Raw genomic sequence first — 27,081 nt, forward strand, 5'->3', positions numbered from 1 at the left:
AGATGCTTTGTGTATCTGTGTACCACTTCATTCATAAAACAAGGAAGTATTCTGGTATTGATTTAGGACCAGTTTAGGATGAGGGAAGGGCATCTTTCTGTTTGATAGAGTCGAGTCGAGCCATAACGCGGTGGAAAAGCAGCTTTACTGTTCTGTCTTTGTGGCAGAGCTGCTGACTGCTCTGCTCTGTCGTCTTCTTAGGTAATGGAAAGCGAGGAGTTCATGCTGCTGCCCGCCAACCAGTTGATTGACATAATTTCCAGCGATGAGCTCAATGTGCGGAGCGAGGAGCAGGTTTTTAACGCAGTGATGGCCTGGGTGAAATACAGCATCCAGGAACGCAGACCGCAGCTACCCCAGGTTTCTATTCTACCACAACCGCTGCTGGCACTGCTGGCAGTTTGCTTATCAGTGTACTAGCCAGATGTGAACTCACAATAAGTAAACGTTAACAATGACATTGATTTCATGTGCGCTGTAGGTACTGCAGCATGTCCGTCTGCCGCTGCTCAGCCCCAAGTTCCTGGTGGGCACTGTGGGTTCAGACCCTCTCATCAAGAGTGATGAGGAGTGCAGGTGGGTGCTGTTTGTGTAAATATGAGCTGTCAACCGTTCAGATGCGGTTGGTGGGGAAATGTTGCTAGTGCAGATCTGGATCCAGGAGTCATTTAAGATATTTTCTAAAAAATTCAAGGCAAGGCATTTATGAACATTCTTTTCTATATTAGTTTGAATTTTGAACCTGGAATTGAAGGGTTAAATGTACCCAAGCACCTCCATTTTTATACAGTGATGCTGATGCTGTGACATTATGCAACCTTGAGTTATGATTGACCTAGTGTGTATTCTCTTTGTTTTTTGGCTGTGTTAGAGACCTGGTTGACGAGGCTAAGAACTACCTGCTGCTGCCACAGGAGAGGCCACTGATGCAGGGCCCAAGAACCCGGCCGAGGAAACCCATCCGCTGTGGAGAAGTTCTCTTTGCAGGTCAGTGTCTTAAAGCATTAAAATGGAACTGTTTCTAATCTTAAGATTTTAGATTGATGACAGCCAGCAGTACTAATTCAATTTTTAGTGCAGTTAATCTTTTTCTTTTTCCCTATTCAGTCATTTAACTTTTTGGTTTCTAGCATGATGTTGGAATCCTACAACCCCCCCAATCAGATTTTTTTGCACCAGTGTTTTTTTTTTTTCCAATTGGTAGCTATACCACTTTGTAATACTGCATACTGTCTCCTTTTTCCCTTCTACCATGATGATCTTGTAGTTGGTGGTTGGTGCAGCGGTGACGCCATTTCCAGTGTAGAGCGTTACGATCCTCAGACCAATGAGTGGCGGATGGTGGCATCAATGAGCAAACGGCGATGTGGAGTTGGCGTCAGTGTTCTGGATGACCTGCTGTATGCAGTGGGAGGTCATGACGGCTCATCTTACCTCAACTCAGTTGAAAGGTGATCACGCATTCTACTCCACCTTGTCATGTCTTCGTGCTCTTCTTGTCTTTCCGTTCTCTGTTAGATTAAAAAAAATCTTACATTTTTCTCTGTCCCATCTGTCCTGTCCAGATATGATCCTAAGACCAACCAGTGGAGCAGTGACGTGGCACCCACCAGCACCTGTCGTACCAGTGTAGGCGTGGCTGTCCTCGGTGGTTATCTGTATGCTGTGGGGGGACAGGATGGGGTTTCCTGCCTCAACATTGTTGAAAGGTATCAGTAAGAACTGACAATTTGTGCTTATTAAACCTTTTTTTTACCATAAAATCTCTCTCTTTTGACTACTTTAATAGGAGTATAGCTCTATGTAACAGGGTGCCAACCTTCCTGTGCTGCAGGTATGATCCTAAGGAGAACAAATGGACTCGTGTGGCCTCCATGAGCACCAGGCGACTGGGTGTAGCTGTGGCTGTGCTGGGGGGATTCTTGTACGCTGTAGGAGGGTCTGATGGGACGTCACCATTAAATACAGGTATGGCACTGATTCATGTGAGAAGTACAGTTGTAAAGGCCAACTGAATTGCATTCTTTTGTCCGCTACAGCATACACATCTGCTCTGTAAATCAACTGTCCTGTGTTCTCCTTTTGAAAAAAAAATCTTGAAACCAAAAGAGAGAAATTTATATTTAATATAATTTGATTTTATGAAGGCGCTCTGTAGTTTTGCATTATACCGTCATCCGTGATAGAAGAGTGGAGAGCTTGTTTCTATACAGCAAATCAGATCTTTTCATAAAGCAGCAATGTCAGCGTTACATCATAGGCAGAGCAGACGGTCACACTGCGCCTGATAGCATCCTGCTACACAACACAACAGACTCTGAACAACAACCCACATTGGCTTTCCTGCTAAACTCTCCTTATCTAATTTGCAAACATGAACACGTCTTGTCCTGCACCTGAGCTCATTAAACAGCCACCAAACAAACATTCACCGGGGAAAAGTGCGCTGCTAATGTCAGTTAGCAGGCTAGATAGCTAGTTATCTGCTCAGCTGCAGCACATTAAACAGCGTGTAAATATACCTGCAAAAGTCACTTTGGTACATTTAGATGCTGGTGTGGTCCTTACTGTTCAGTACCACTGCTAACAACAAACTGTCTCCAGATGACTTGTAGCAAAAGCAATAACAGGTTTGCAAAAAGGGATGACTATATGTGATTTCAGCTGGACCTTAAGTTAACCCAGAGCTGTAACAAGACTGATGGCTAAGATCCAATCAGATTGTCAGATCATCAGGCAGAGATCCAGTACAATTTATGTATGTATGTAAATGTTAATATGCTCTACAGCGTGAAGACACATAAAAATGGACCGCTGTCTGCTATGGGTTTGCCAAATCAGCTTTAATCAATCCCGTTTTTCCATCCAAAGATTTTGTGTGATATTTGATCATGAAAGAATTATGAGATGGGGAAGCTACTGTAGGGGAAGTATGAAACATCTTAGAGCAATGGAAAAAAAATATTAAGCTCCCTTAATTCCATGTGAGACATAACACAGACAGTGACTGTTAGAATATTCATTGTAATTGGTTTGGTCTTCTGCAGTGGAACGTTACAACCCTCAAGAGAACCGCTGGCACACGGTGTCTCCCATGGGGACCAGGAGGAAGCACCTCGGCTGCGCGGTCTATCAGGACATGATTTACTCTGTCGGAGGCAGAGACGACACCACAGAGCTGAGCAGTGCAGAGCGTTACAACCCCAGAACCAACCAGTGGTCTCCTGTAGTTGCCATGACGTCCAGACGGAGTGGGGTGAGTGTGTGTGGGTGTGGGTGGGTGTGTTGGGCTTTTATTAGGTTGAAACATGAGTGTTTTTTCAGCATAGTTGTAGCCTCCGCTACAGTCATATGTCAGTAACTAGACTAGACCTACACTGCATTTCATCTGTGAAAAGGTTATATTACACGTGTTACTTTATGTTGTCATAGTGGGTATTTATAATCTGTGTATAAGGTTGAAATGTAACCTTGTTGTGTCTGTAGGTGGGCTTGGCTGTGGTCAACGGTCAGCTGATGGCAGTAGGAGGCTTTGACGGGACAACGTATCTCAAAACTATAGAAGTCTATGACCCTGATGCCAACACATGGAGGTAAGCACCACTCTATAAAAGACTACAAAATATGGTTACTAACTACAATTGATAAATAAAATAGACATAAAATAGAATGTAGTTGTGATTAGGAAGATGTGTGAGTTCTGACATCCAGGTCGGTAAAATACAGTTTCACTAAACTCTTCTCATTTTTATTTGGCACTGACTGTTGCAATCGCCAGATAAAATGACAAACGTCAACAGCATATGTGATAGCAGCTGCTGATAATTAACATTAATTCTGTAAGTAACTTGATGACAGGCCAAAATTAAATTAGTCTGTTGTCAGGTTTGTGTGCTCTCTGCAGCTGGTGTCTGTACTGGAGCAGAGGAACTGCTGCAACACCACTGCACAGTTGTGAGAGGACTGAGTCTCTGTAATTCCAATGACTCCAACAGAGTGATAGGTCTTCTCTCTTGTCAATTTCAGGAGTTGCGTTCTTCGGTTTAACTTTCATTCATGTCATATCAATAATTCAAGCCGATCAGTTTAATAGTTTTGAACCAGCACCTCCAGTATTCGGATCAAGTAGCTGATGGAAAAATAAGATGAGCCAAATTTACAAGGCTGCAACGGTTATTTCGGTGTGCCAGATACATATTTAATCAATCTTCCCCTGCTTTATCTATACATATATATGGCATCATACTCTGTATCAGCAGATACTCAGTAGTAAAGGACTTGGATCGGGGCCAAAAAACTTGGATCAGGACATCCCTAACTATCACATATATTATTAACATATTTAACAGCTACTTAATTTACATTTATAATTACACTAACCTGATGTTTTCCTGTGATGCCAACCTTTTTTCACCAAGTTTCACATTTCCAACTTTTATCATTCACATTTACAAACTGCTCTTGTTTGCAGTCAAAAGTATTCAGTTTTTATGGAAAGGAGAGCTGAGGGTGGGAGTTACAGAGAAAAACTTTAGAATGAAACTGCTGAGATTTAGATTAATTTAGGGTGAATGCATGCTCTCTCAGATCACCTGTATTAACTATACTGCACAACAGAACAATTGCACCTTTCCTCCCTCATCATATGACTGTCACCTCTTTCTAGGTTGTATGGAGGAATGAACTACCGCCGGCTAGGTGGAGGGGTGGGTGTCATTAAAATGACTCACTGTGAATCCCACATATGGTAACACCACCACCACTCCCCCACACACTCATACACACACACGCTTCTCGTCACGTTGCAACGGATGCCTCTTTTCACTGACTCTCGTGCCTCCGAAAGAGACGCTGTTATGTTATCCATGCGAGGTTGAGAGGAATCTTGGAGAGAAACGAGACAGAAAGTGGAACAAACTTTTGAACTCTAGTTCATCCCAACCCAACTGTGAGGTCATTAACTTTGAAAACCCTTGTTGTCTTCAGTGATTGACCACGGTCACCATGAAGTGCACTGAGAGCAGAAGTCTACCATGAAGCCTCCAGTTTGGAGAGGACTGGCAGTTACAAGTCCTTCTCCGGTGACCTCACTATATATTCTTCCCCCAAGCTACTCTGTCAAAATGGGACTTGACTGAGACTGCTGCCGGGGGAGACTATCATATGTTTCTGAGGTTCAGAGGAGCAGAGAAGTTCAGTATCAGGTCACCGGAAGATGGCTTCTTTTTTCAGTCTTTCCAGCTGTCTTTCCCTAATTTCTGGCAAGCAAGTACCGCCCTGAATGACTGAAACAAAACAAAGTACAGCAACCAGCGGACCAGCAAACTTTCTGTTCATTGTTGAGGTTGATTATTTCCTGGAGACACAACGTGACATACTGACCGTCAGAAGTCAGTCCACGCTCTCTCATCCTGTCTCTACATAGCTTTAGTCCAGGCTGCGAAGCATACATCTCAACTGAGGCTGTTATGTCTCTGGGCTTCATGTAGCATTAAACAGTAGAATGAAGGCATCTGGATATCCAGAGATGGAAAAAAAACATGTCTTTCACTGGTCATTGTCACCAGGGAAGATGGTTAACAGGAGAAGGATGAGTATGAGGAAGACAGTGCCACTCAACAGTTTCTCCCTAACTTTCAGTTGTTGAATGGGATGCCGCACTTTACACGGTGCTACTGTAGCTGTTTGTTACCTTGGATTTTAGTTCATATGCTGTCGATGTTGTCTTCTTCTCCATCTTACCCCTTCAATGAAAAGGTCTTAGACTCCAAAATCATCCAATTTTTGTCACCAGTTGATTCTTGACTCCAGTGCTCAATCCTAATGTCTCGATATGCTTTAAATGGACTATGATGGCCAACCACATCGAAAGGCAAAATCATCTGTCCCAAAAACCTACATTATCTCCCAGAGCCCTGTGTCTGTGTGTGTCTTTGTAGTCTCCATGTGATGACTCTGCCTACTTTCTCACCTTCACACACCTGGTACACCTAGTCAGTCGTTGTACTAACTGGACCCAAATGCCACTTATATGTTTCAAACAGTTATAAAAATAGTTGAGCGAAGGCTCCTGGATTCTGCCATCAGAAAGAGTTTCAGAAACTGTAAAATGATCCGACAAGCACTTTGTTTGAAGCGTACTGAGGCCATAATAGTGTCATACATCAGCCTCACCCCAGAGGTGGAAAAAGTGAGCTTTTAAGGATAATACTGGCAATATTCTGTATTTTTCTTATTATTGTCATCAAATCCCATGAAAGGAACAAAACCAGCGATGTTCATCTTTCCACTCTCCGCCCACTTCCTCAGCCATTTATTCCTACTGAAGACATTAATCTGTAAAAACATATACTTCAGCTTTTAAAAAACGCTCAGCTGCCCACTGTAGTTTTTGTGAACTGTGCTAAAAACAGGAGGAAATAGTGCATTTATTGGGGACTATTTTCAGCTGTGGATTAATCCTTATTCGGTGCTCTAGTGAGTATTCCAGGACAGGACGGTGTGTGTGTGAGACTGAGTCAAAATAAACTACAGTCCATGTGTGTTCATGGTAATGAAAGAACATGTCACCCAGTGCACCAGTGTGACTCATTGATGTGTTTTAATAGTTCTTGGACAAAAATGGAACTTTATGACACAGAGGAATAAAATGTATCAGGCTTTCATAGACACACAATACTTGTTAGTAGATCATTGTTGGTTTTGGGTCTTTTCATGGGATTTGTTGACAATAAGAAAAATATAGAATATCACAAGGCTTGCCCTGTGGAGATTGGTAAACAAAATATAATACAAACATATTGCTTTAAAATATTAGATTACTTTCACTGCCTCAGTCATAAAATCACTTATACCTGCTTATATGCTGGCACTGAGCACTGGAGCCAGTGATCTGCAATGTACACATGGATTATTTGATGTCTGTCTCATTACGTAACGCATAAGTTACCTAACTTTGTATTTCTGTACCAAAGTCAAACTAGAAGAGAAATCCTAAATTCAAAACTGTCCACAGACACATCCTGGCGGAAAAGAAGAGTTGCAGTAAGCCCACGGTGCGAGAAATAAGCTCAGCATCACACATGACATTTTATGAACTTGTAAATATTTTAGGACAGAAATGAAGCAATTTTTTTGGCCATCCATTTAAGATGCCGATCACTTCCTAGTGATTGATTCAGGCAGCACTACAAGCGGGGTGTATTTCACATTCAGCTCAGAATTGTTAATATAAACTGTATTTATCAGTATATTAGATATGACTTCAGCAATTGAGTACCGGTGGTTTTTGCATTATTTCACATAACACCTGTAGATTTCTGTGTTTTATTAAGCCCCATAGTATCTCTGAAAATCCAGAGAGGAAATGGAGGAGCATTAAACTCAGCGTCTGTAATTGGATTTCTGTTACAAGCTTCACAATTGACAGACAAATCCTTCTGTAGCACTCGTTTTTGTTTTCACACAGTCACGGGGTTTTAAGACACAGGTCCTGGTTGTTCTGCTTTCACAGTCAGCATAGTATTTGTGTTATTGTGCTGTCGTATGCAGCACAGTTCAATGGCACCACCTGCTGGAGGACGGTAATAGTGCTGCTGATAAAGAGATTTGCAGTTTCCTTAGTGGTCACTGGTTGTACAACTGACCTTATTAGCTCAATGTGAAACAGACATGGAGTAGATGGTGACATTGGTTTTGGATAAATCTCAGAATTTATTGCACTGTGATTGGAAATGTATTTTAGATTTTATCTTTTTTTTTTTTCTTAATTATATTTTATATGGGCGTTGAAACTTTCCAGATACGGGGGAAAAAAAAACTCTAAAATCATCATAGGTTAAGTTTTGAATCTGACATTTCAGGCCGTGCACTGAGAATGACGGTCTTGATGCTGTGCAGAAGTGGATTTATTTCATAGATGCAACATGAATCGACTTGCTTCGTGTCACACACAGTTCATCACAGTTCTGCACTTTAAAGTGTGTGTGTGTGTGTGAGAGGAACAAATGCATCGCTGTAACAAGAGTTTATATAGCAAGTGGCAGCAGTTGTTATGCATTAAAGTCACCACATTTTCATGAGCGAGCAGGTCCGTACGTGAATATCGGTATTAACGTTCAATAATATGGCAAATCTAGATTTTAGTTGGGTTTAGTTCACTATGCTAGTGGGGGGTTTTCAAGTCACAGGTTCACTGTTAAGTCTCATAATGTTGTGATGCAAGTCTTTATGTTGGTAATGAATGTCTATGCTGTGGGATGTTTTGCAGTCATATATGCTGATGCTCACTTGAAATGTAAAATTGAACCATTTCTGCTAACATTGGAGAAAGTCTCTGCAACACATCCTACATATCGCCCAGTTTCTATCAAAAATAAAAGTGATATCACTATGTGTTGGAAGCAAAAGTTATGCTGACTCGCCAACTGTGTGTGCCTGCCTCTTGAAAACTGTTCCCCCTGAAAATATTATTTTTCACTGCCACAAGAATTACAAGGAAGTACCACTCAGTTCAAGAGTTCATACATGTTATTGCTTTAGTCCTAGACAGCCTGGTTACTGTTTAATATAACATTGCATTACTGTGAGAACCATGTTTTTCCCAAATGTCAACTTTTCATGGCCTCAGAAAAACCTTGAGTTTTTATATGATTTATTTATAGCTTACAAAGTGCAGTGAATTCCTCAACCCACAAAGGCACAGTTAGTCCATAATTTATCTGAAATCTTCCAAATCACTACATTTAAAGATACATGGAACAGACACAGAGAATGTACCCTCATCTCCAGAAAATGCCTCATTTTACCTGCACTGACATTTTTCCCCTCGACATCTTCAACTCTTGTCTTTAGTTTTTTTCCACTCTGGCAATATTTTTTTGTTGAGTTAACAAATAATGACTAGGCGGTCAGAGACCAGCAAGACTGTATTTGTTTCCCAAACTGAGTGGAGTTTCCCTTGAATCATGTAAGCTACTAATGATGCATTGTGATTGTGATGAACAGAAGTAACCAGCCTTCAGTCAGTAGCCTATATTCAGATATCTTATTTGGAGTAGTCTCTGTGCAGTATGTCCAACACGTCACCCAAACATGGTTGTGATCTCTGGTGTTTGTTTTCATGTGTCAGATTTCAGCTGTGATCACAGCAGCAGCAGCTCTGGACTCACAATGTTCACTATGACAAGGATTAAACTTTTTCCCTGGAAAAAAACAACCAAAATGTGTCAGATTCTTTGTGAGATCTACTGTATAACAAGACTATGATGAAAAGAGAAAAAGACAATTTATTCATTTAATTTTTATTTGTTTAGGGATAGTGTGTGTGTGTATAAAGCATGAAATGCACAAACAAATATCTATGCAGGCGAAACACTCATCATTAAAGGCAAAATCTACCATATTATAGAATTAGATTTTATTTCTATGATATTCCCATAGAAATAAAATCTACTCTTTTAGTAAGGATTGTACCAGTCACTTTTTAAAGCTGTGTTGCTGAGACAATAATGACACCAGCCCGAGACAAATCCTGGAGCTGCTCCACAGACCGTGAACAGTGCTACAACTCCTGGGAGACGATGACAGCCGCTGTGGTGATTTGACTGGGATACGGCACAATACTGCCTCTCAGCTGGAAGCCCTACGTTCAGATAAAACTTATTTGTACATAACAGAAAATGACAAATTAGTTACAAATTGAAGGCGGATTGTCAGCTCAGGGAGACTGTTTGTGTTGACTGTTTAAAATGACTAACAGCTCAATGTAAATTCTGGTGTTGGGCAGGTTTTAGTTTCTAATGTGATGTCACCTGGAATGAATCATGCAGCTGTGCTCAGTACAGCTGTGCAATGATATACGGAGCAACAAAGTATCCGTGGACCCGCACCAGAACGACATAAACACCCAGACTATGACTGTAGAGACCGAACAAACGAAGGCTCTGTCTAGTTTCTTTTTTCAAGCTCATTGAAGTCACATTATATTTTACAAGCCACTGGGATATTTAAAGTTTTATTGATTTATTTTTAATTGATTTTTAACTGCAGTGTTGCCCCCCTCCTAACTTTTTCTGGGGCTTTCAAATACATCTCATAGTCTTAATCAGCAGAAGAGTTTGCTCAGTTGTCATGAAGAGGGTTCAGTAATTATCATGTGATCTATACAAGTATGGAGCTCACCCTCCCTCCCCCCCCCGATGAATCTTTAGATCACTTTTCAAACTCTCTCAAAACTATTTCTTTTCAACAAGCCTTTAAAATACTACCTTAAGATGTTTTATTTATTTGCAAATGTCACTGAAGCATGCAAGAGCTCTGGCAGAGATAAAGTGAGAGCAGTCTGTGTCACTCCAGACTGTAGCAGCTTTTGTGTTTACGTAGCACAACACTATTAACAATTTTATTTTTTATATCCACCATAGCTAGAGCCGCATTTCCCTCATGCACCATTTGTCCTTTAAGATACAGTAAAGCTCTAATCAAACTGCTCAATCATGAGAAGCAAATGAAGGAAACTTGTCATTAAATTCAGTATTCACTAGATGTTAAGAAATAAAAACCATTTCAAAGATGAAATGCTTAAAATGCTTTCAAATTTTGTCTCATTTGCTTCTGTTTTGCTTAAGATGTACTGATGTATGTATATCACTTTATTCCTGGGTCTGTGCCTGTACTCTTAAAGTGGTTTTTGTGTGTGTGTTTGTGTGTAAACGGTTTTGCTCTCACAAAATGCATCCACTGTTTTTGTGGGGCAGAGTAGAGCGCCAGAAGAGGACTTTGATTTGGATACAGATCAGTAGCTCTCTCTGTGGCTCCAATCTGCTGAAATGATTTTTGTCCAAATGTCAGAAGAGAAGAAAGATGGATGTTCAGTCTCAGTTGGTCAGATAACACAACAAACAGAAAAAGTTCGCTTCAGGGATTCAGTTCTTTCTAAAGTTCTGCTCCTGAGGGAAAAGATGGAATTTGGAGTTTTGGAGTGTTGTTTCTTTTTCCTGTTATATTTTTTTTCTGTTATGTGAGACAGACATTTCTTTCTGTCGTCAGTTAGTCATTTTGTCCCCCCCTTTTTTTTTTTTTTTTTTGGACACGATAATTAATTACATTTTATGTTCCTCATTAGAGGCTTATAAACTGAAGCAGTTATTTTGAGGAAATTAAGTTTTTTTTAAATTCATGATTTACTACACAGACACGCTGCTCACTTCTGCCACAGGCTCTCATTTGTTAGCTCAATCCATTCGTGTATTATGTAAAATGGCTTTCTATTCTGGCTCTATATGTGTATTATCACATATGCTATGTAGACAGCAGCAGCAGGTCAGACATTAAACATTGGCTTGTTATGGTGTATCAGTGATGTGTGCTGCCTTCACTTAAGCACCAAATTCTTTCAGGTCAACACATTCTTCAAAAATGTTAAATGCAGTGTCTCAACATCATTTTGATCCTTCAAATTATAAAGACTGTTTACTACCTGGGGGTCCTGTAGACTGTGTGTTGGTCCTTTTATCTCTGTTCTGGTACCATAGGAACAAATTAGTATCACTTCTGGCTCATACATAGCTGCCAGATGCTTGATATGTAGATGCAGACTAGGGCCAGTTTGGCCTCTAGGATCAGTTCCGCTTAGCAGACCTCAGGCCAGCCTGGTCCAGTATGAGCCTGTTGGCTGGTCTGCATCAGTCTGCTAGTCAGGCATACTGGATTTAGCATGATGGGGGACAAAATCTGCAGCCCTCCTTCTGTGCAAAAATGTATTTAAAAGTTTATCTGAAGCTAATATGAAGCTTCAATCGTCCAAATGAGTCTTACAGTCTTTTTAGTGCCAAAGTCCCTCTTTTTGTTACTATACTTCCACTGCAGCTCAACAGAGAAACACTGTCCGAGGAAACACAATGAGGGAATTTGATGCTAAACAGACTGTAAATGTGGCAGATATCCACTTGATATGACTAACTCAGACTGATGAAGCCTCATATAAGCTTCACATCAACTTTTAAATGCATTTTTGCACTAAATGACCATGTGGACTCACTGTTGATTTTGGCCTCCATCACTGACATTGAAAGCACATTTAAAGGGGATCTTTTAATAGCCAGTATGAACAGGAGGAATGATTACAGCGAATGATTTCACTGTTCATATGGACACCTGACTGGGAGGCAGCCATGTTGTGTCCCAGTAGAACACATAAAGCTTAATTGTATCAAAATTAGTTTTCCCTAAAAGACAAGTTTCCCTTTAATAAGTCCTTACTTCAGTTTAACACCAGATTACAAAATACCTTCAAGGTCTAGATTGTTTTCGTACTGCTGCCCTCCAAAGAGTAATGAAACTTCTAAAAGAATTTAAAGAAAAAGAAAAAAAAATCTAAGATTGCAGAGAATGAAGAACTCACATATCACAGTGATATGCTTGATAATAACAATACTTTTGGGGCTTAAAGTACCCATTACTGAAGACACTTGGGTGAACCACAGGTAAAGTTTCCTCGCAGCCTGCTGGATTAACTATTCTTATTTTGAGCACAAAAAAGTGTTTGTAGCCTGTAAGACTGAGAGACATTCAGTGTCATGAAACCGAACACGTCTATTCAGCTCATACACTTCCACATAAAGTCACTGCAGCTGACAAATTTCCTCCCAGTTCAGACAAATGAATGTATGACCCAGCAAATACAGTGAATTGTGTTTGACATCAATTTGAGCATTTTATGCAGTACAGTACATGGTTTTGCCTACAATACCCATAATATGATGATACTAATATTAGAAACATTCTGATGATATCAACCATATCACCTCGCCCTTTTTGAGAAATGTACTGGTGACATACTGAACAACTAATAGTAACTGTTAAACCTTCACCACAGAAAAAGATTGGTGATGTCATGTTAGGAATAGGCGTTGAATTAATAAAATAAAAAGTACTTACCATTATTATTATTATTATTACCACAGTTTGAGGGTTGTTTAACTGCTTGACAGACTTTATATGATGTGGAATTTTATTTAAAAGGTCTGAATGAATATATGCATATTTTTGTCTGTAGTCTAGTCAATGATTTGAAATGAGTGAGGCTGAAAAATCACGTAAACCAATCAGGATTTTTCAACAATTTTCAAATGACAGTTGTGAAGTTGTTTCTTATGTAGCAAGGCCAAAAACTAATTTTCAGGGGCTTTAATGAACCATCAAAAGGTTTAGTGGAACTTAGTTTTAATAAGGCACCCTTCATGAAAGATTTATAAGTTGTAAGTAATGGCTTATTGTAAGCACTTTCTAGTAAACCTGTCACCTGTTAAAGTGATTTTTCACAACCCAGTAACCCAAAAGTTGTTAAGGTCTCATTACTGATCTGCAAAGCTTTACTAAATAATGTATTAACCATAAATAAAGCCATTAGTCATAACTCAAACACTTTATAAATGCTATATTATTTATAATGCCTTTATATGCACCTTATTAGAGAGTGTTACCTCTTAATTGTGTGGATGTTACTGTCTATTCTGACACAGATTTGTTTGGGTTTTACAGCCAAAGTAATTAATGCTGCAAGTCATCCCAACATATTTTGAAAAAAAAGAAATGAGGCTCCCACAAGAGGCTCTCAAACAAAATTCCAATTGTGCAGTGCTTGGCTTGAGTGCAAGCAGTGAAGAATTAAAGGTCAATAGGCTTTCTATATATGCTCCGCTCTGCTGTGTACCAAATCCCAGCACAACTAAGGATGGACAAACACAGCCACAAACACAGTCAGAAGAAGAGAGAGAGACCTACTGTATGTGCATGTCTGCCCCTCTCTCTCTCTCCTTGTGTTTCAGCACCACTCCTCTTTCTGTCTCCCCTTCTCGTTCTCCTTTTACTGTCTCATAAATGTGCTGAGCCAATAGCTGCAGGCGAATCTTTACTGAGCAATCACCTGCTTACTGTGTCTGTCCCAGAAGACACACCCTTACTCTAAAATATACACTAAAGCATGAAAACTTTGCTCTGGGCAAGAGTCCAAACAATTTGAAATGCACTTATCTTAGATTGTGGCTCAGCTGGAGCTAGCTTATGCTTCCAGTATGTATATGGGATATATTTAATATGTTGTGTTGCTGGGGTTTTTTACAGCATCTCGTTGGCAGTTAGAACTTAAACACTGAGCCAGAAGTACGACCTTCTGCCCACTCTGTCCTGTTATTGAGCAGCTCCTCCATAGAGAAAACATTGGAACAGAAGATGTGCAGTTAAGAGGGGGAAGGTTATGTTGATCTGGCTTTTTATATACAATACTATATTATATCTGCAAGTATTAGATTGGACCTAACAAGTATGAGATGCAGCATCACAAGTGTCCTCTGACTTTGCAGTGTTTGCAGAAGCTACTCAGAAGAGCAGCAGAATTAGGATCTGTTCCAAAGTTTGTACTAAAGTAAATTTATGCACAAATACTGAGATCTTTTTTTTAACCTTTTATTTAATCAGGGAAGTTTTCACTGAGAGGAAGCCTCTCTTTGGCAGATCACATTCACACAGTAACAGACATTCACACCTGGAAGCTGCCCAGTACAACCACAGTCTGATCTGCTGGCCACTGAGAAGCTCCACTGGAGCAGTTTCTCACTTTCCCCACCCAGATTTATCTGACGACTGACAACCTTCCAGTCGAAAGCTCATTTCTCCAACCTTTAGACCACCACTGCCCGTGCATTCATTCTGCATCATGCATTTAGTTGTGTAAGATATGGGATTAGTATTAGTATTGAGATTAGTATACAGTTTTGAGTGTGTTTATTAAAAACAGAACTAAATGGAGAATGCCTTTCTGTCATTCAATTGATCATTCAACTGTCATGAAATTTGAATTTCACTTTGTGGGTAAAATGACACATTCAGAACCACTGCACGGCCAAAAAGGTGCACTTCTTTGTTTAGAAACAATATGTATAAATGTCTTTAAAGAAGCAGCCTTTTCACCACTCAGGTGTTTTTGTTTTTAAAGCATATTGTTTTATTGGTGTATAAAATTGTCCCCCACCCCTCCAATTTCATCAGATGGGGGGACAATGATATAGTATGATGTGGTTTGTTGTAAGATTCCATGTTGGTTTTCCTCCTGTCGTCCCCAATTTTTTGAGTCACCAGCCGCCACTGCTGTACAGTATTAACATATTAACCTTAGTTTCATTTATTGTTATTTTTGAGGACCTATACATAAGCATACTGTAGCAAGGCATAGTAATTGAATAACATTGTGAAGACATTATCATGGTAAAAAGTCAAATCAGAGTTGGACTATGCTCTTTTATTAGATGAGGTCCTGGGGTACTCTCCCGCACAGCTCCTCATCCTCAAAAACACCATGAAGGTCACTGAATGATGAGTGTTGATTATCATGATGAGAGGCTGATTAAGCAGTCGACTTTCCTAATGATTTAGAGACGGCCTGCTGCAAATTGGTCTGGGTCAACGTTGATGATAAGAGGAACTCCCTCTGAGGAGTCCAATTGTAAATTAAAAAATTTGCATGGAGCTGTTGGACACTAAAAAAATAGTGGATGTTATTAATAAAGCTTGAGAAACCCCCTGATTAAGCTGAGAGTTCAAACTGTTGCTTTTAAGACTTTCTCTCTGTATTTAAAGCAGAATGAATTTTAGGAACATTGATTTAACACTTAAGACATTTTCCTTTTGCTATAAAGCAAAAACTAAATGAAACAATCACAAAAAAATAACATCTTCAGACAAGGAAAACAATGACAGGACAGTGACTCATCTCTTAACACGTACACTTGAGGGTTTATTATCAAAGAACTGAAAGCTACAATATGCAACTCTTTCACCTTGAGGCACTCTGCCAAAACTCTCACTCAGCTTGATGAACTGTCTACCTCGTAATGGTATCTCGTCTGAGGTACCTGGCAGAAATAAAGCCAACACAGATGTTAAAGAAGCAAAGAAAAGACTTTGTCTGCTGCAAATTTAAAGTGACATTCAGATCATTTGACCTCTCATTGTCATGTACTTGCTTTTAACTTGTGTGTGCATCACAGACCTTTTTCACAGCAGACAATTAAAGTAGGAAAAGCACAGGTATTAATAACAAAGGTTATGTTTGAAAGCCCTCATCAACTGCTTCCTACTGAACACTACCTGCCTACCACTGAATGACAGACAAACTGACAAAGTTAGCAACTAGCAGGTGAACATAGTGGAGCATTTAGCAGCTAAAGAGCCAGATATTTCCCTCAGGAATTGGCAGAGACCAAAAAAAAAAAAACCATGAATGTTCTTCAGGTGGCCAGAAACACGACACCAAATGACTGCTAATGCCTGCAGGATGTGTCTGCTGGATGTGTAAATAGCTAACACATTCGCCACTTACCACTTTATAAGGTGATAATATCTCAGATGTTGTGATTTCAGCTTATTTTGCTGTCCCCAAATGGCCAAAAAAAAAAAATTAGGTAAAGCAACTTTAACATCACAAAAGCCTCCCTGAGTGTTGCAATGTTTATTTAAATAAGGAGATATCAATTGGAAGTGTATGAGAATTTTTAGGTATGAGGTAAGCAACAGAAAAAGACTTTGGCAGTGAAGCATCTTCATTTAGTGTAGGCTGATGTGAAGATTGGAGATAGGACATGATCCCCCGGAGACTAGACTTTGGTGGTGGTGCAGTAAATCCAGCAGGTGGTTGATGGAAACTGGACATCCTGGAGATCATGGTGGTGATGGGCATCTAGAGACTGATTGGTTCGGGGCAGGTAGAAATAGTGAATTGTGAATGTAGGGACTTTGACAGTGTGGGAACGGAGAAGTGATAAAGAGAATTAAAACAGGAAGAAATAGCAGAAATTCATCCAGGGAGGAATAAAGGCAGAACATGAGAGAAAAGCTCTTTCTTATTGAACTTTCACCAAAGCTTCATTTATATTTATGTTGAGTCTTGATGTAATCTGAAGTTCTCAAGGAAGATATTCCAGTAATAGCCAGGGATGATATATATACTTAATATATACAGTATATATATACTTTTTAAGTGTTAAGTGAGAAAGTGTGCAGGCATTACTCTTTTGTCAGTGCTGATTTCCAATAGCGTTGCACCTACAGGGTAACTACGCTCCTCTAATCATAAGAGTAGCATTAACAGGTCTTCACAGACGCCAGCTGTCAACACATGGGCCCACTGATAACTGTGCTATATCCCCAGCTTCTCTAGACATTTGGGGCTGATGAACAACAATGTGGACCACTCTAAACCACAGGGCTATGACTAAAAGAGCACTCACACACACCAGAAGGGCTTCTTGTAGTAAAGAGTAAAGAAACACAGAGCCAGCTAGTAGCTGCTCATGGTTGGTTATGGTTATGAAATTTGAAACAGACATTCATGGTCCCCAGAGGATTATTTTTAATGACTTGGTGACTGCTTGACTTTTCCTCACCAGCATGTCCAATTTTTCACTTTTCCTGTGAACTATAAACATTTACAAAATGGATTGGTACCACATTTTTTACAGACAGATTGATGGTCCCCAGAGGACGAATCCTGCTGACTTTGGTATACTCTTCACCTTTCCTCAAGCACCATCATCAGGTCAAATTTTTTAATTTTTCCAATGTTTTCATTCATGACTAAAAGCTTCAAAACTAATGATATTTCCATCCACCTCAGCTGTTCTTAGTATTTAGTGCTAATTAGCGAATGTTAGCATGCTGACATGCTAAACTAAGATGAACAATGTAAACATTATATCTGCTAATCATGAGCATGTTAGCTTTTTCATTGTGAGCATGTTAGCATGACAACTTTAGCATTTCGCTCAAAGCACCACTGTACCTAAGTACAGCCCCATTTCTTTTGTCCCCATCTGACTTTGTACTGGCTATAATTTCCCTGCACTTCATGACCACAAAGTTTTGAATGAATTTCACAAGTTATACCTCTTTTATGAACAGAGGGGTCTCTGTGAGGATCTAGTTTTAACTTCTGTAATAGAGTGTTATTTCTTAGTTATGAGATGACTAACTGTGAGAGCTGCCCTGTTCAAAAAACATGAGAGTAAACAAAACACAGCTCAGTTTGGTTTTCAGCCCACAGAAAAATGTTTTCGTGCTGTGCACATAGAGGCATCTCAATATCCTGATTCCCAAAACAAAGTTTAATCATGTCTTTTTAAAAAGAATTGACTCTGCATTATCTACCATTTATTTTCCATTAAAGCTGAGGATATGGAAGCACATTCACTATTAGTACTCCAATCATAGACTCTGGCCCTGGTAAACAAATGATAAGGATCGACAATCAGTGAGACTACCCCCCCTCCCACACATCCATCGCCAACCACACAAAAGCTGGAGTACTGAATGTCTGAATGTATTAGAGATCTTTAATCAGCTGTCTCTCAGCAGGGATCCTGCTCTGTGGTTAGTAAAGTCCCTGAGATTCAGTATCTGGCTGAAAACTATTACAGTGTTTGGTGTGTAAATGATGGAAACTTTAACACAAGAAACACATTAAACTACAGTTGTGAATTAAAATAGAAAAACAAATTGGGATTTAACCCATTCATAATGAACTCAAAGAAAACATGACATCCTATTTGCTGAGATTCTTTCCATCATTATAAGTAGTTGTAACTCATCAGAAATGACCATCTCAAGGTCATTGTGCTCTCTAACTTCATACCACTTTAATGCCACTAGAGGATAAGAAATTACATTAAGTACATCTGAGGTCTTTTCACTTAAATCCTCCAGCAGCAGAACTTAAAAGCACCCTTTGTCACTCACCATACAGCCCAGTTGAGAGATTTATGGTTATATACCTGCTGATGTATGTCAGAAGGACTGCAGTATCCTCTTCTACTGAGGTTACATATCTCAGCGATAATGAACAACTCTCGGATATATTCCAATATATCCGAGAGTTTCCATAGTTATGGTCATCTTTATGTCTTACACTTTGATCATCAAGCTGGAAATCACCTGCATGTATGTTTCTCTTAAGTGCTGTTACAAGAATGTGTTGATGCATCAATGACTCCGATTTTATGCTTTATTTATGATCTCTCAAGCACAACGATAGATAGCAATACACTAAAGAAACAATGTTTATACAAGCTGAGTTGCCAGTTTATTGGGTAGATAGCTGCTGTCAACAAAGTAACCATGTACACATTTATTCTCCAAAGAATCCAAAATAGGGTTTGTACTCAATCTATGGCGGGTCTGTAGTATTCGAGTCCAATCTCAAGACATTTTTGGCCAAAGACTTACCTGTTCCACTATTGTCCTGAGCCATTTCATACTGTGCATGGTGTTCCACAAGGATCAATTCTTGGTCCAATGTTGTTCTCTCTGTGCATGTATTGCCACTTGCCCAAAATGTTCTACCTAGTTTAAAAAAATCTTTGGATTACTTTTGATCCCAACCTACAGTTGTTTTCTTTGACTTTTGCTTCTTTTCATGGCTCATACTTTGTGGTTATTATACTTTAAAAAAAAAACCCCAAACAAACAAAAATATATTAATTTATTTATTCATTTATAAATAACTCCTTGTTTAATATATCGTCTTCTCTCTCTTCAATCGCCCTCTTTCTCTTTTCTTCTTCCTGTGAAGCACTTTGAATCTTCTGTTTTGAAAGGTGATGTAAAAGTAAAGTGTGCTTTTACACACAAATGTATGGAAAGATGTCATACATTCATGGTCAACTTTTAAATTGATTTTGATGTAATTATATTTAATCTGAGTTGTGGTCGTGATTTTAGATGGGAATAGATGGACGATGCCACTTGTTGTGGGCTTGTTGAATGGACACTGTTTTGGTTTTTAGTGTCTTGGCTTGGTCTTGAGTCGGCTTGGACTCTTGACTCTTGTCTTGAGTCTGACTCAACCCTAAAATGCTCAGACTTGGATTTATCTTGGACTAGACCTCATTGACCTTGCCATTCAAAGTTGGCAAGTGCACTTTTTGGTTTTTTTTGGCACATCAGTATCTGTAGCCAAGTTGAGTTTTTCATTCCTGTGAGTTGAATAGTTTTGCGCAGCAGATCCAAAATGCAGCAAAACATTCTGCATCCATTGACATGTTCATGTGCAGTCCTCCCACATTTCTGTTTGCAAACAAACTGAGAAATGAAAGACTTGACATTTGAATACATATCGGGGGAGGAGTGACGGCACTCTGTCTCTTTAAGCTGCCACTAACACTGACTGACATACATGATTATATAACACCATATGCCATAGCACTGCACTTCAATCAATCACAACCATGACCATAGAAGAGAGCAGATTGGCTTTTATAATACCTATAATCTCATAATGTGTTCCTATACCTACGTTAACCGTCACACTGCCGCATTATGACTTATGAGGGAGCCCTCTAGCTCTGCACTACACTTACAGCTTCAGCATTTGCCAATTTAGACTCTTAAGTGTTCCAGAGATCCCTGCAATAAAAGCCATGTTAATTGGCTCAACATGTTAGCAGTAATACTATACTTACAAAGGCAGCACTTGCCAAATTCTACAGACACTAAGCTCAAAGAAACCAGGCAAATAAATCACCATACATAGGTAAGAGGTACAACATGCGGAACTGTAAAAAATATAAAGTGCAGACTTTTCATTGGATATTTTTACTCCTACTCCTCCTTTTAATCCTGCTTATATTCAAGAAGTCAGACATTTTAGTAGTGGTAGTTATTTTAGTAGTTTTTTTTTTTTAGAACTGACAAGAACTTGTTTTTTGGAAGATCTTTGGTGCTTATTGGATGAATGTTGAAAATACCACTAGGGTCTGGAAGCTATATTGCAAGAACACTGATGTAGGAGCATAGAGTTTTGCAATATATCTTCTGGCCACCAGTGGCAGCAATGAACTTGTCACCACATTCAGTAAGCAAGGAGGAAATTATGCTCCATCTTGGATTTGGGTTGTATTCATAGATGTATGAAGTGCAAGTTCTCCTGAACTACTGCTTGAGTTTACCTTCTGTTCATATTTCCAACTTAACATTTATTAGTTTAGAACTAAAAGCATGCTAAGTGTTACAGTTCAAGTTTTTTTTACATTTGTTTTTAAGAAATGAGAAAGCTAGCATGGGGTGTCTAGGTGTAGTCTGAAAAGGTGGGTTTCAGCCTGTAGTGTAGTATGGCAGCACTCTGCTGTACTGAGTTCAGTGGGAGGTCATTCCACCACTGTAGGGCCTGTAGGGCTAGAACAGAGATAATCAATGAGTAGGTGTGTGTTTAACGGTTTTAAGGCACAACGTGAAGCCGAAGAACCACCCGACACAAAGCAAACCTAAGGTGTCATTAAGCATAACTGCAGAGTATGTCTCCAAATCTGTTTTCTTTTGTTTTTGGTAAAGAAAGTTTCTCAGTATATTAACTGCCCATTTTGTTGCCTTTTTTGTATTAATCTCATCTCTTCCTCTGTTATTTTAAGCTCTTCAGGTGTTACTTCCTTGTACTGTTTTTCTATTGGTTTCTTTTTTTGTCTTCTCCATTTCTTTTTCCTCTGCTGCATCCCATTTTTCAAAACTTCATAAGCTTTGACAGCTGTGCTCTTTAATGTTGCTATGGTTACAGGTTGGATAGCAGATGAATTTAGAGCAGTGATTAAACTTAGGCTGAACTATGTGTGCAATACATGTTTTAATGCACACTTGCCGGCCAATCAGAAAAGAGTATTCCCCCAGACCATGGTAAAAGATGTGATATTAACATGATCCTTCCTGCTAGTTACTAGGACCTAGCACAAAACTGCCTCCATTAAGGCATGCTTAGCAGAAAAAATAAAACTACATCAAATGTAATAATTCAAATGTACAGAAATAATTCCACTTGAATGGATTTGAAAAAAAATCCGACTGCTAGTGACTAAAATCCTAGTAAAGAGGACAACTAAGTGTATTGCTGGATCACTCTTGCAGAAAGTGTTTGCTGTCTTTCACTAGGATCTTTAATACAGAGATCCTGCATTATAGCCGTAAAGAAGATCCGTCATTAAACTGCCTTTGGTTTTTTACACTGAATCAAACAAAGCCGGCATAATGCTGCCCCCGTGTGTGCTTTTACATAGCATGCCGGTGTGACGTCTAACACAGTGTCCCACCATGCCAGCTGTCCCTTTTACACAGACGTCGATCTGGCTCTGTGACTACCTCCATAGTCGGCTTATTGGCAGAGCAACTCTGCCCACCAACTCCGTGTCCATACCTTTTATACTGAACAGCGAGGCAGAATAAAGGCGCGGCAATTCTGCCTTGAAGGGGCTGTATAAAAGGGGCTACTGTGTTGTATGCCAAAAATGTAAGCTCAGACGTTTGGACAAATACTACATCCACACTGAACCAGCATGAATAAGCAGAACAAAAGAGTAATAACATTTAATATATATATATATTTCACTCATTAGGATGAATAATAATATAAACTGAAAAGCCTAATCAGTGTGGTTGAAGATCTTAACCAAAACAGCATGAAAACATGCAGTGTTCAACTGTGTTTTTTAGATTTGGCTAGCTTAGTGTGGATGTAGCTTACACGCTAACAAACGAGTTAACAAGCTCGCTATTAATACTAGTAACTTGGAGTAGAAGTCTTAACTTATCTGCTAGAGGTTGCTTTTCTTTACCAGGAAGGTTTCATGAATAAGTGATGAAAACCGACAACGGAAATAATTAAAATTTCAACCCTTGGTGAGTGCTACTGCATAGGAGGAGGCTGAGGGTAGGGAAGGCTAATATTTGACCAACTATCATACTTAACCATGGAGGACAATGTTATTATGTTCATTACAGCAATTCTATGCACTGACTACAAACAGTAACAGACAGATAATAATGCAACACAATAAAGGTTGGCTGAAATGCGACAAAGTGCATGGGACACAGATTGAGTGAATAAGTCATGATGTAAAGCAAGTGACTTAAATGTCCACTTAGGTTACGTTTCTGCCCTACTGAAGCATGGACGGATTACCATGACCACGGGCCCTGGGCACAAACGTGCCACGGACCCCTACCTACACACGCAAATAGTACATGTGCAATGTGTGTACCCTCCTCAAGCACACAGAGTTTGGTCTCACAATAACACAGGGCAACCCACAACCACACAGCATGTATTACTTTGAAATTATATTCGTTATTTTGACATGTTTACTGCCATTTTAGGCCAGTTTCGTTGTATACATGCCATGTACAGCACAGTATATACATCTTTAGGAGTCAAAACACACACACCTTAATTTAAATAAAACCATCAACAAAAAAACATTAAAGAATACATAAATGAACATCAAATGTAGTACAGAGTCACAGCTATGACCACACAAAACCACAGTGAAAAGTACCCAACCTATCGGCTTTCCTCTGGCCTTCTTTGAAGAGAAGTCATTGATCAAGTCGTCAAAGTCCAACTCCCAGAGTTCCAATTCAATGACCATGAGTGACAGCATGTTCAGGCGTCTCTGTCTTTAGTTCATTTTTAATCCTGGACATTTGCGTAAAGGACCGTTCCCTCGCAGTTACTGACAGGAAGTCTTCCTGTGAACTTGGGCTAGCAGTACAGGCAATAGCATCCAGGTCATCCCGAGGAGGCAGCGCTGTAGCACTGGCATTGCTGCTAACAGTAACACCATTACCTTCCACTTGTTTTTTGGTGAAAAATGTTGAATTAGAGGGTATTAGTAGATCAAACAGTAGAAACAGTAGATCAGTGTGGTGCGATGAGAAGACTACTCACATTACTACTTGAAACAAACAGAAATATCATATTTCCATTATGTATTCTACGTTATTTTTTACTGTTTGAGGTTTGACTGGCGCTTGTTTAATTACGTCATCTTTTTCATCCCAGGTCTTCTGCAGTTCAATGGCACCCGACTGGAGAATTAGCACCACCTACTGCTTATCTTGAAAAACCAACTCCTAATAGTCACATAACAGTCAAAATAATAGATACTTTTATAAATGCACAGAGCCTCTAATAGGTAGTATGTATGACATCTACCTAGTCTGAGTTCTTTGAATTAGTATATGAGTTGAGTATTTTTATGTACCTTTTTTATATATGTAGCCTATTTTTTTTTAAAAATGTGTGTGTATTATAAAAACCTGTTTATATTTACTTCAGTAATGTTCCTTACAGTGGCATTCAAAACACCTTCTGTTAGTTATATTAATACATTTTGAGACTGAAAGCTCACTCTTGACTTTCTACCACAAGGTGCATTTAATAGCTTTTCTGGAGCTTTCGCTTATGTCACACAATCTTCCTCAACAAAGGAGAAAAATGGAAATTTGAACAAATACAATTCCAAGATATTCCACTTTTTGTATTTCTCCATTTCTTGAAGAAGACTGAGTGATTGAAGCTCCAGTGAAGCTACTAAATGGCCATTGGGGTATATTGTCAACTAATATATTAATCTTTTTTTTAGTGATGAATGGGTTATGAGGACTTTTGTAAAACTTGACCCAATCTGTTTGTATGGCTGTATGTGAGCTCTAACTGTGACATCAGATCAAGTCCCTGTGGTCCACATTTCAGTTTTGTCACATTCACCTGTCAAAATGTGAACCATATATCACACTGTTCACAGATTGTGCCTTTAGAGTACTCAGAATAACACAAGCATCCCCACTCTTCAAATTGGAACAGACATTTAAAAGGGGCATCAGTGCAAAAAGCAAAAGCTGCTATATACTGTAACAACCAAGCAAATGATGCATTCACACTGACATTCACCAAGAAGATGAAAGCTTTCATCATAGCATATTACAACACTGCCAAAACATATTTTTGTCTTAAATAGAAAATAGAAGTAGAAGATTTAGAGCACTAAATCTTGCTGATACAACCAGAAATAGAGTTGATTGTCAAGATTCACTCAAACTGAGGAATATATTGTCAAACAGTATGTTAATTGCAGTAATTTGGAAAACTTACATAATATTAGGCAGAAGAGAAACTTTAAAGACCTGGGGGAGAAGCTTTCTGTGTTCTTCAAGGAGCCTGGGCTCATTTAATCAGAACTGCTTGCAATAATATGAACAATCACTTTAACCTCAACCGATATTCTTTGAGCTCACAAGATCTTTCTCAAGTTCATTGTCACTGGAGTACTGCCACTTCTTCTGGATGGAGCCTCCTAAAGATTCTCCTAAAAAGTGCTAGAATTGAATCAGTCAAAGATACAGTAAGGCAGTAGTGGAAAGTGTTCTATTTAGTAAAGATGTACTGTAAATGCAATATTATCTCACTTAGATAAAGTATGATGTTCACCGTTCCTGACAACAAACCTTGTGGATTGACCTTGTGGATTGTTGCTGTTGGTTCTGAGAATGTTTTTCTCAGAACCTAAAGTCTACTGGTTTGAAAGTATTTAGAAATTACATGACATTTAAAGCCACAGTGAATCAGCCGCTCCTGCTTGTGTTTAAGATTACAGACACATTATCAGCCAAACAAGCAAAAACAGTCTATTTTAAGATCATTGTCCTTGAAAATTCTAGTGATGTGTGTCGATGTAGCCTTGCTTGTCTGGTTGTCATCTTCATAAATGTGCTACATGCCTGTTTAATTCTCTCAGCTGGTTAAAAGCAAAGGTAGCTGGACCACATTTTCATTCCCTTTGTCATGTGTCAAGTCCAATACAGAGTGACTAGATGGTTTTTAAATCTTTTAGTACCCCTTCCTGTGCCTACTGGTCTAAAACGCACTCTGTAATCCTGCTGACTTTAGTCCTGCCACAAGAGATTTTCTTCGCAAGTTTGGAGTTGGGAAGAATGTTTGGTAGCGTCTTGTCTGTATTCCATCTGAGATACTGTCAAATAAAATGGTAAACTTGTCTTCCTTCCCAAGCAACAAGCAGTGTTTCTAGAGATGAGTGCAGATGCAGGAACAGTTTCCACTGACAACGAAAAACTTTGAAGAGGACATAACATCCACATTTCCAGGTCTATATTTATATTCTGGGGCTCTCCTGGAATATCTTTGCAGTACTTATTTGCAAAAAACTCCTTATTTATCTTATACTGACCCTTTATGCAGCCCCTCAGTTTAGCCTGTCCCTTTAAAGCCCCTCTCCCGATGAGCCCACTTTGTTCCGATTGGTTAGTTTCTCTTCTGCTGACTCCAGAGGCCACATAAGCAAACAACAGTAGGCGGATTTCACTTCTTTTTCTCCTTCTTTGCTTGAAATGTCAACTTCTCAAATACTGAAAATGATTTTTTATTTTTGATTTTAATTGAATTTTGAATTTTTTAATTGAATGATTGTAGACCTTGGAAACTTGTTGTGAGATGTGAATTTGATAATGCAGTTATTATTTAAATCAGTTCTACCAAGAGCAACCTGTCTGACATTTGCAAAAATCTCTGTCTCATCTCATTTTACAGGACAAACTACATACCTGCTTGCTTTCCCTTGTGTCTTAGACCCATGTACTGTATGTACTGTTTTTTTCAACTGATTGATTAAAAGTTGAGTCTATAAAGTTTCCTAAAATACAGACAAATGACAATCACAAGTTCCTAGAGCCCAAGATGATGATCCCAATTTACAGAAAGAGAGAAAAGAAACAAATTCTCACATTTGAGAAGCTGGAAACTGAATTTTAAATAAATGACTGTAATTAATTAAACAATGACAATGACATGGACAGTCAAACAATGAAAATTGTTGTTGATTAGTCTTCTGCTGATCAACTAATTGATCAATCCACTAATATTTAAGCTCTTGATTACATTAGATTTGTAAGAGAAAATAACAAGTGGGACTAATTCAGATCCCTAAAATGCTGTTTAAATGTATATTAAACATATATATTTTTAATCAAAATCTCTAGGTTCCTCTGTGTTGAATTCTGGAGAAAAAAAATAGAGAAAGAGTGCTCAATTTTTTGTGGAGTAGTTATAAAAGGATGGAAAACACTGCAGTGACAATTGGCTGAGAACTGTAGGAGGAATAAAAGAATACCTCAGTCAGCTGACTCAAAGGAAAGAAGATAAAACACTATTGAAATTGAAAATATAATGAAATTTATGTATGAATTGGGTGAAGT

The 27,081-nt window shown here is 39.0% G+C and overlaps 1 protein-coding gene across 3 annotated transcripts in view; it reads left to right on the top strand.

The window, feature by feature from the left end:
* klhl20 (kelch-like family member 20) overlaps positions 1 to 27,081 on the top strand; it is a 37,682-nt gene that overhangs the window by 8,461 nt on the left and 2,140 nt on the right. For 2 of the 3 annotated variants that reach the window (XM_067604957.1, XM_067604958.1), the window contains exons 6-14: positions 202 to 360; positions 482 to 576; positions 872 to 987; positions 1,268 to 1,451; positions 1,566 to 1,709; positions 1,835 to 1,968; positions 3,048 to 3,256; positions 3,487 to 3,593; positions 4,667 to 9,214. In XM_067604957.1, coding sequence (XP_067461058.1) covers positions 202 to 360; positions 482 to 576; positions 872 to 987; positions 1,268 to 1,451; positions 1,566 to 1,709; positions 1,835 to 1,968; positions 3,048 to 3,256; positions 3,487 to 3,593; positions 4,667 to 4,751 — 1,233 coding nt within the window. In that variant the 3' untranslated portion in view covers positions 4,752 to 9,214. Of the gene's footprint in view, positions 1 to 201; positions 361 to 481; positions 577 to 871; positions 988 to 1,267; positions 1,452 to 1,565; positions 1,710 to 1,834; positions 1,969 to 3,047; positions 3,257 to 3,486; positions 3,594 to 4,666; positions 9,215 to 27,081 lie in introns of those variants that run through there. The other variant, XM_067604959.1, reaches the window with a different exon arrangement.

Source organism: Thunnus thynnus, chromosome 12 (genome assembly GCF_963924715.1).
Source record: "Thunnus thynnus chromosome 12, fThuThy2.1, whole genome shotgun sequence".
NCBI lineage: Eukaryota > Metazoa > Chordata > Actinopteri > Scombriformes > Scombridae > Thunnus > Thunnus thynnus.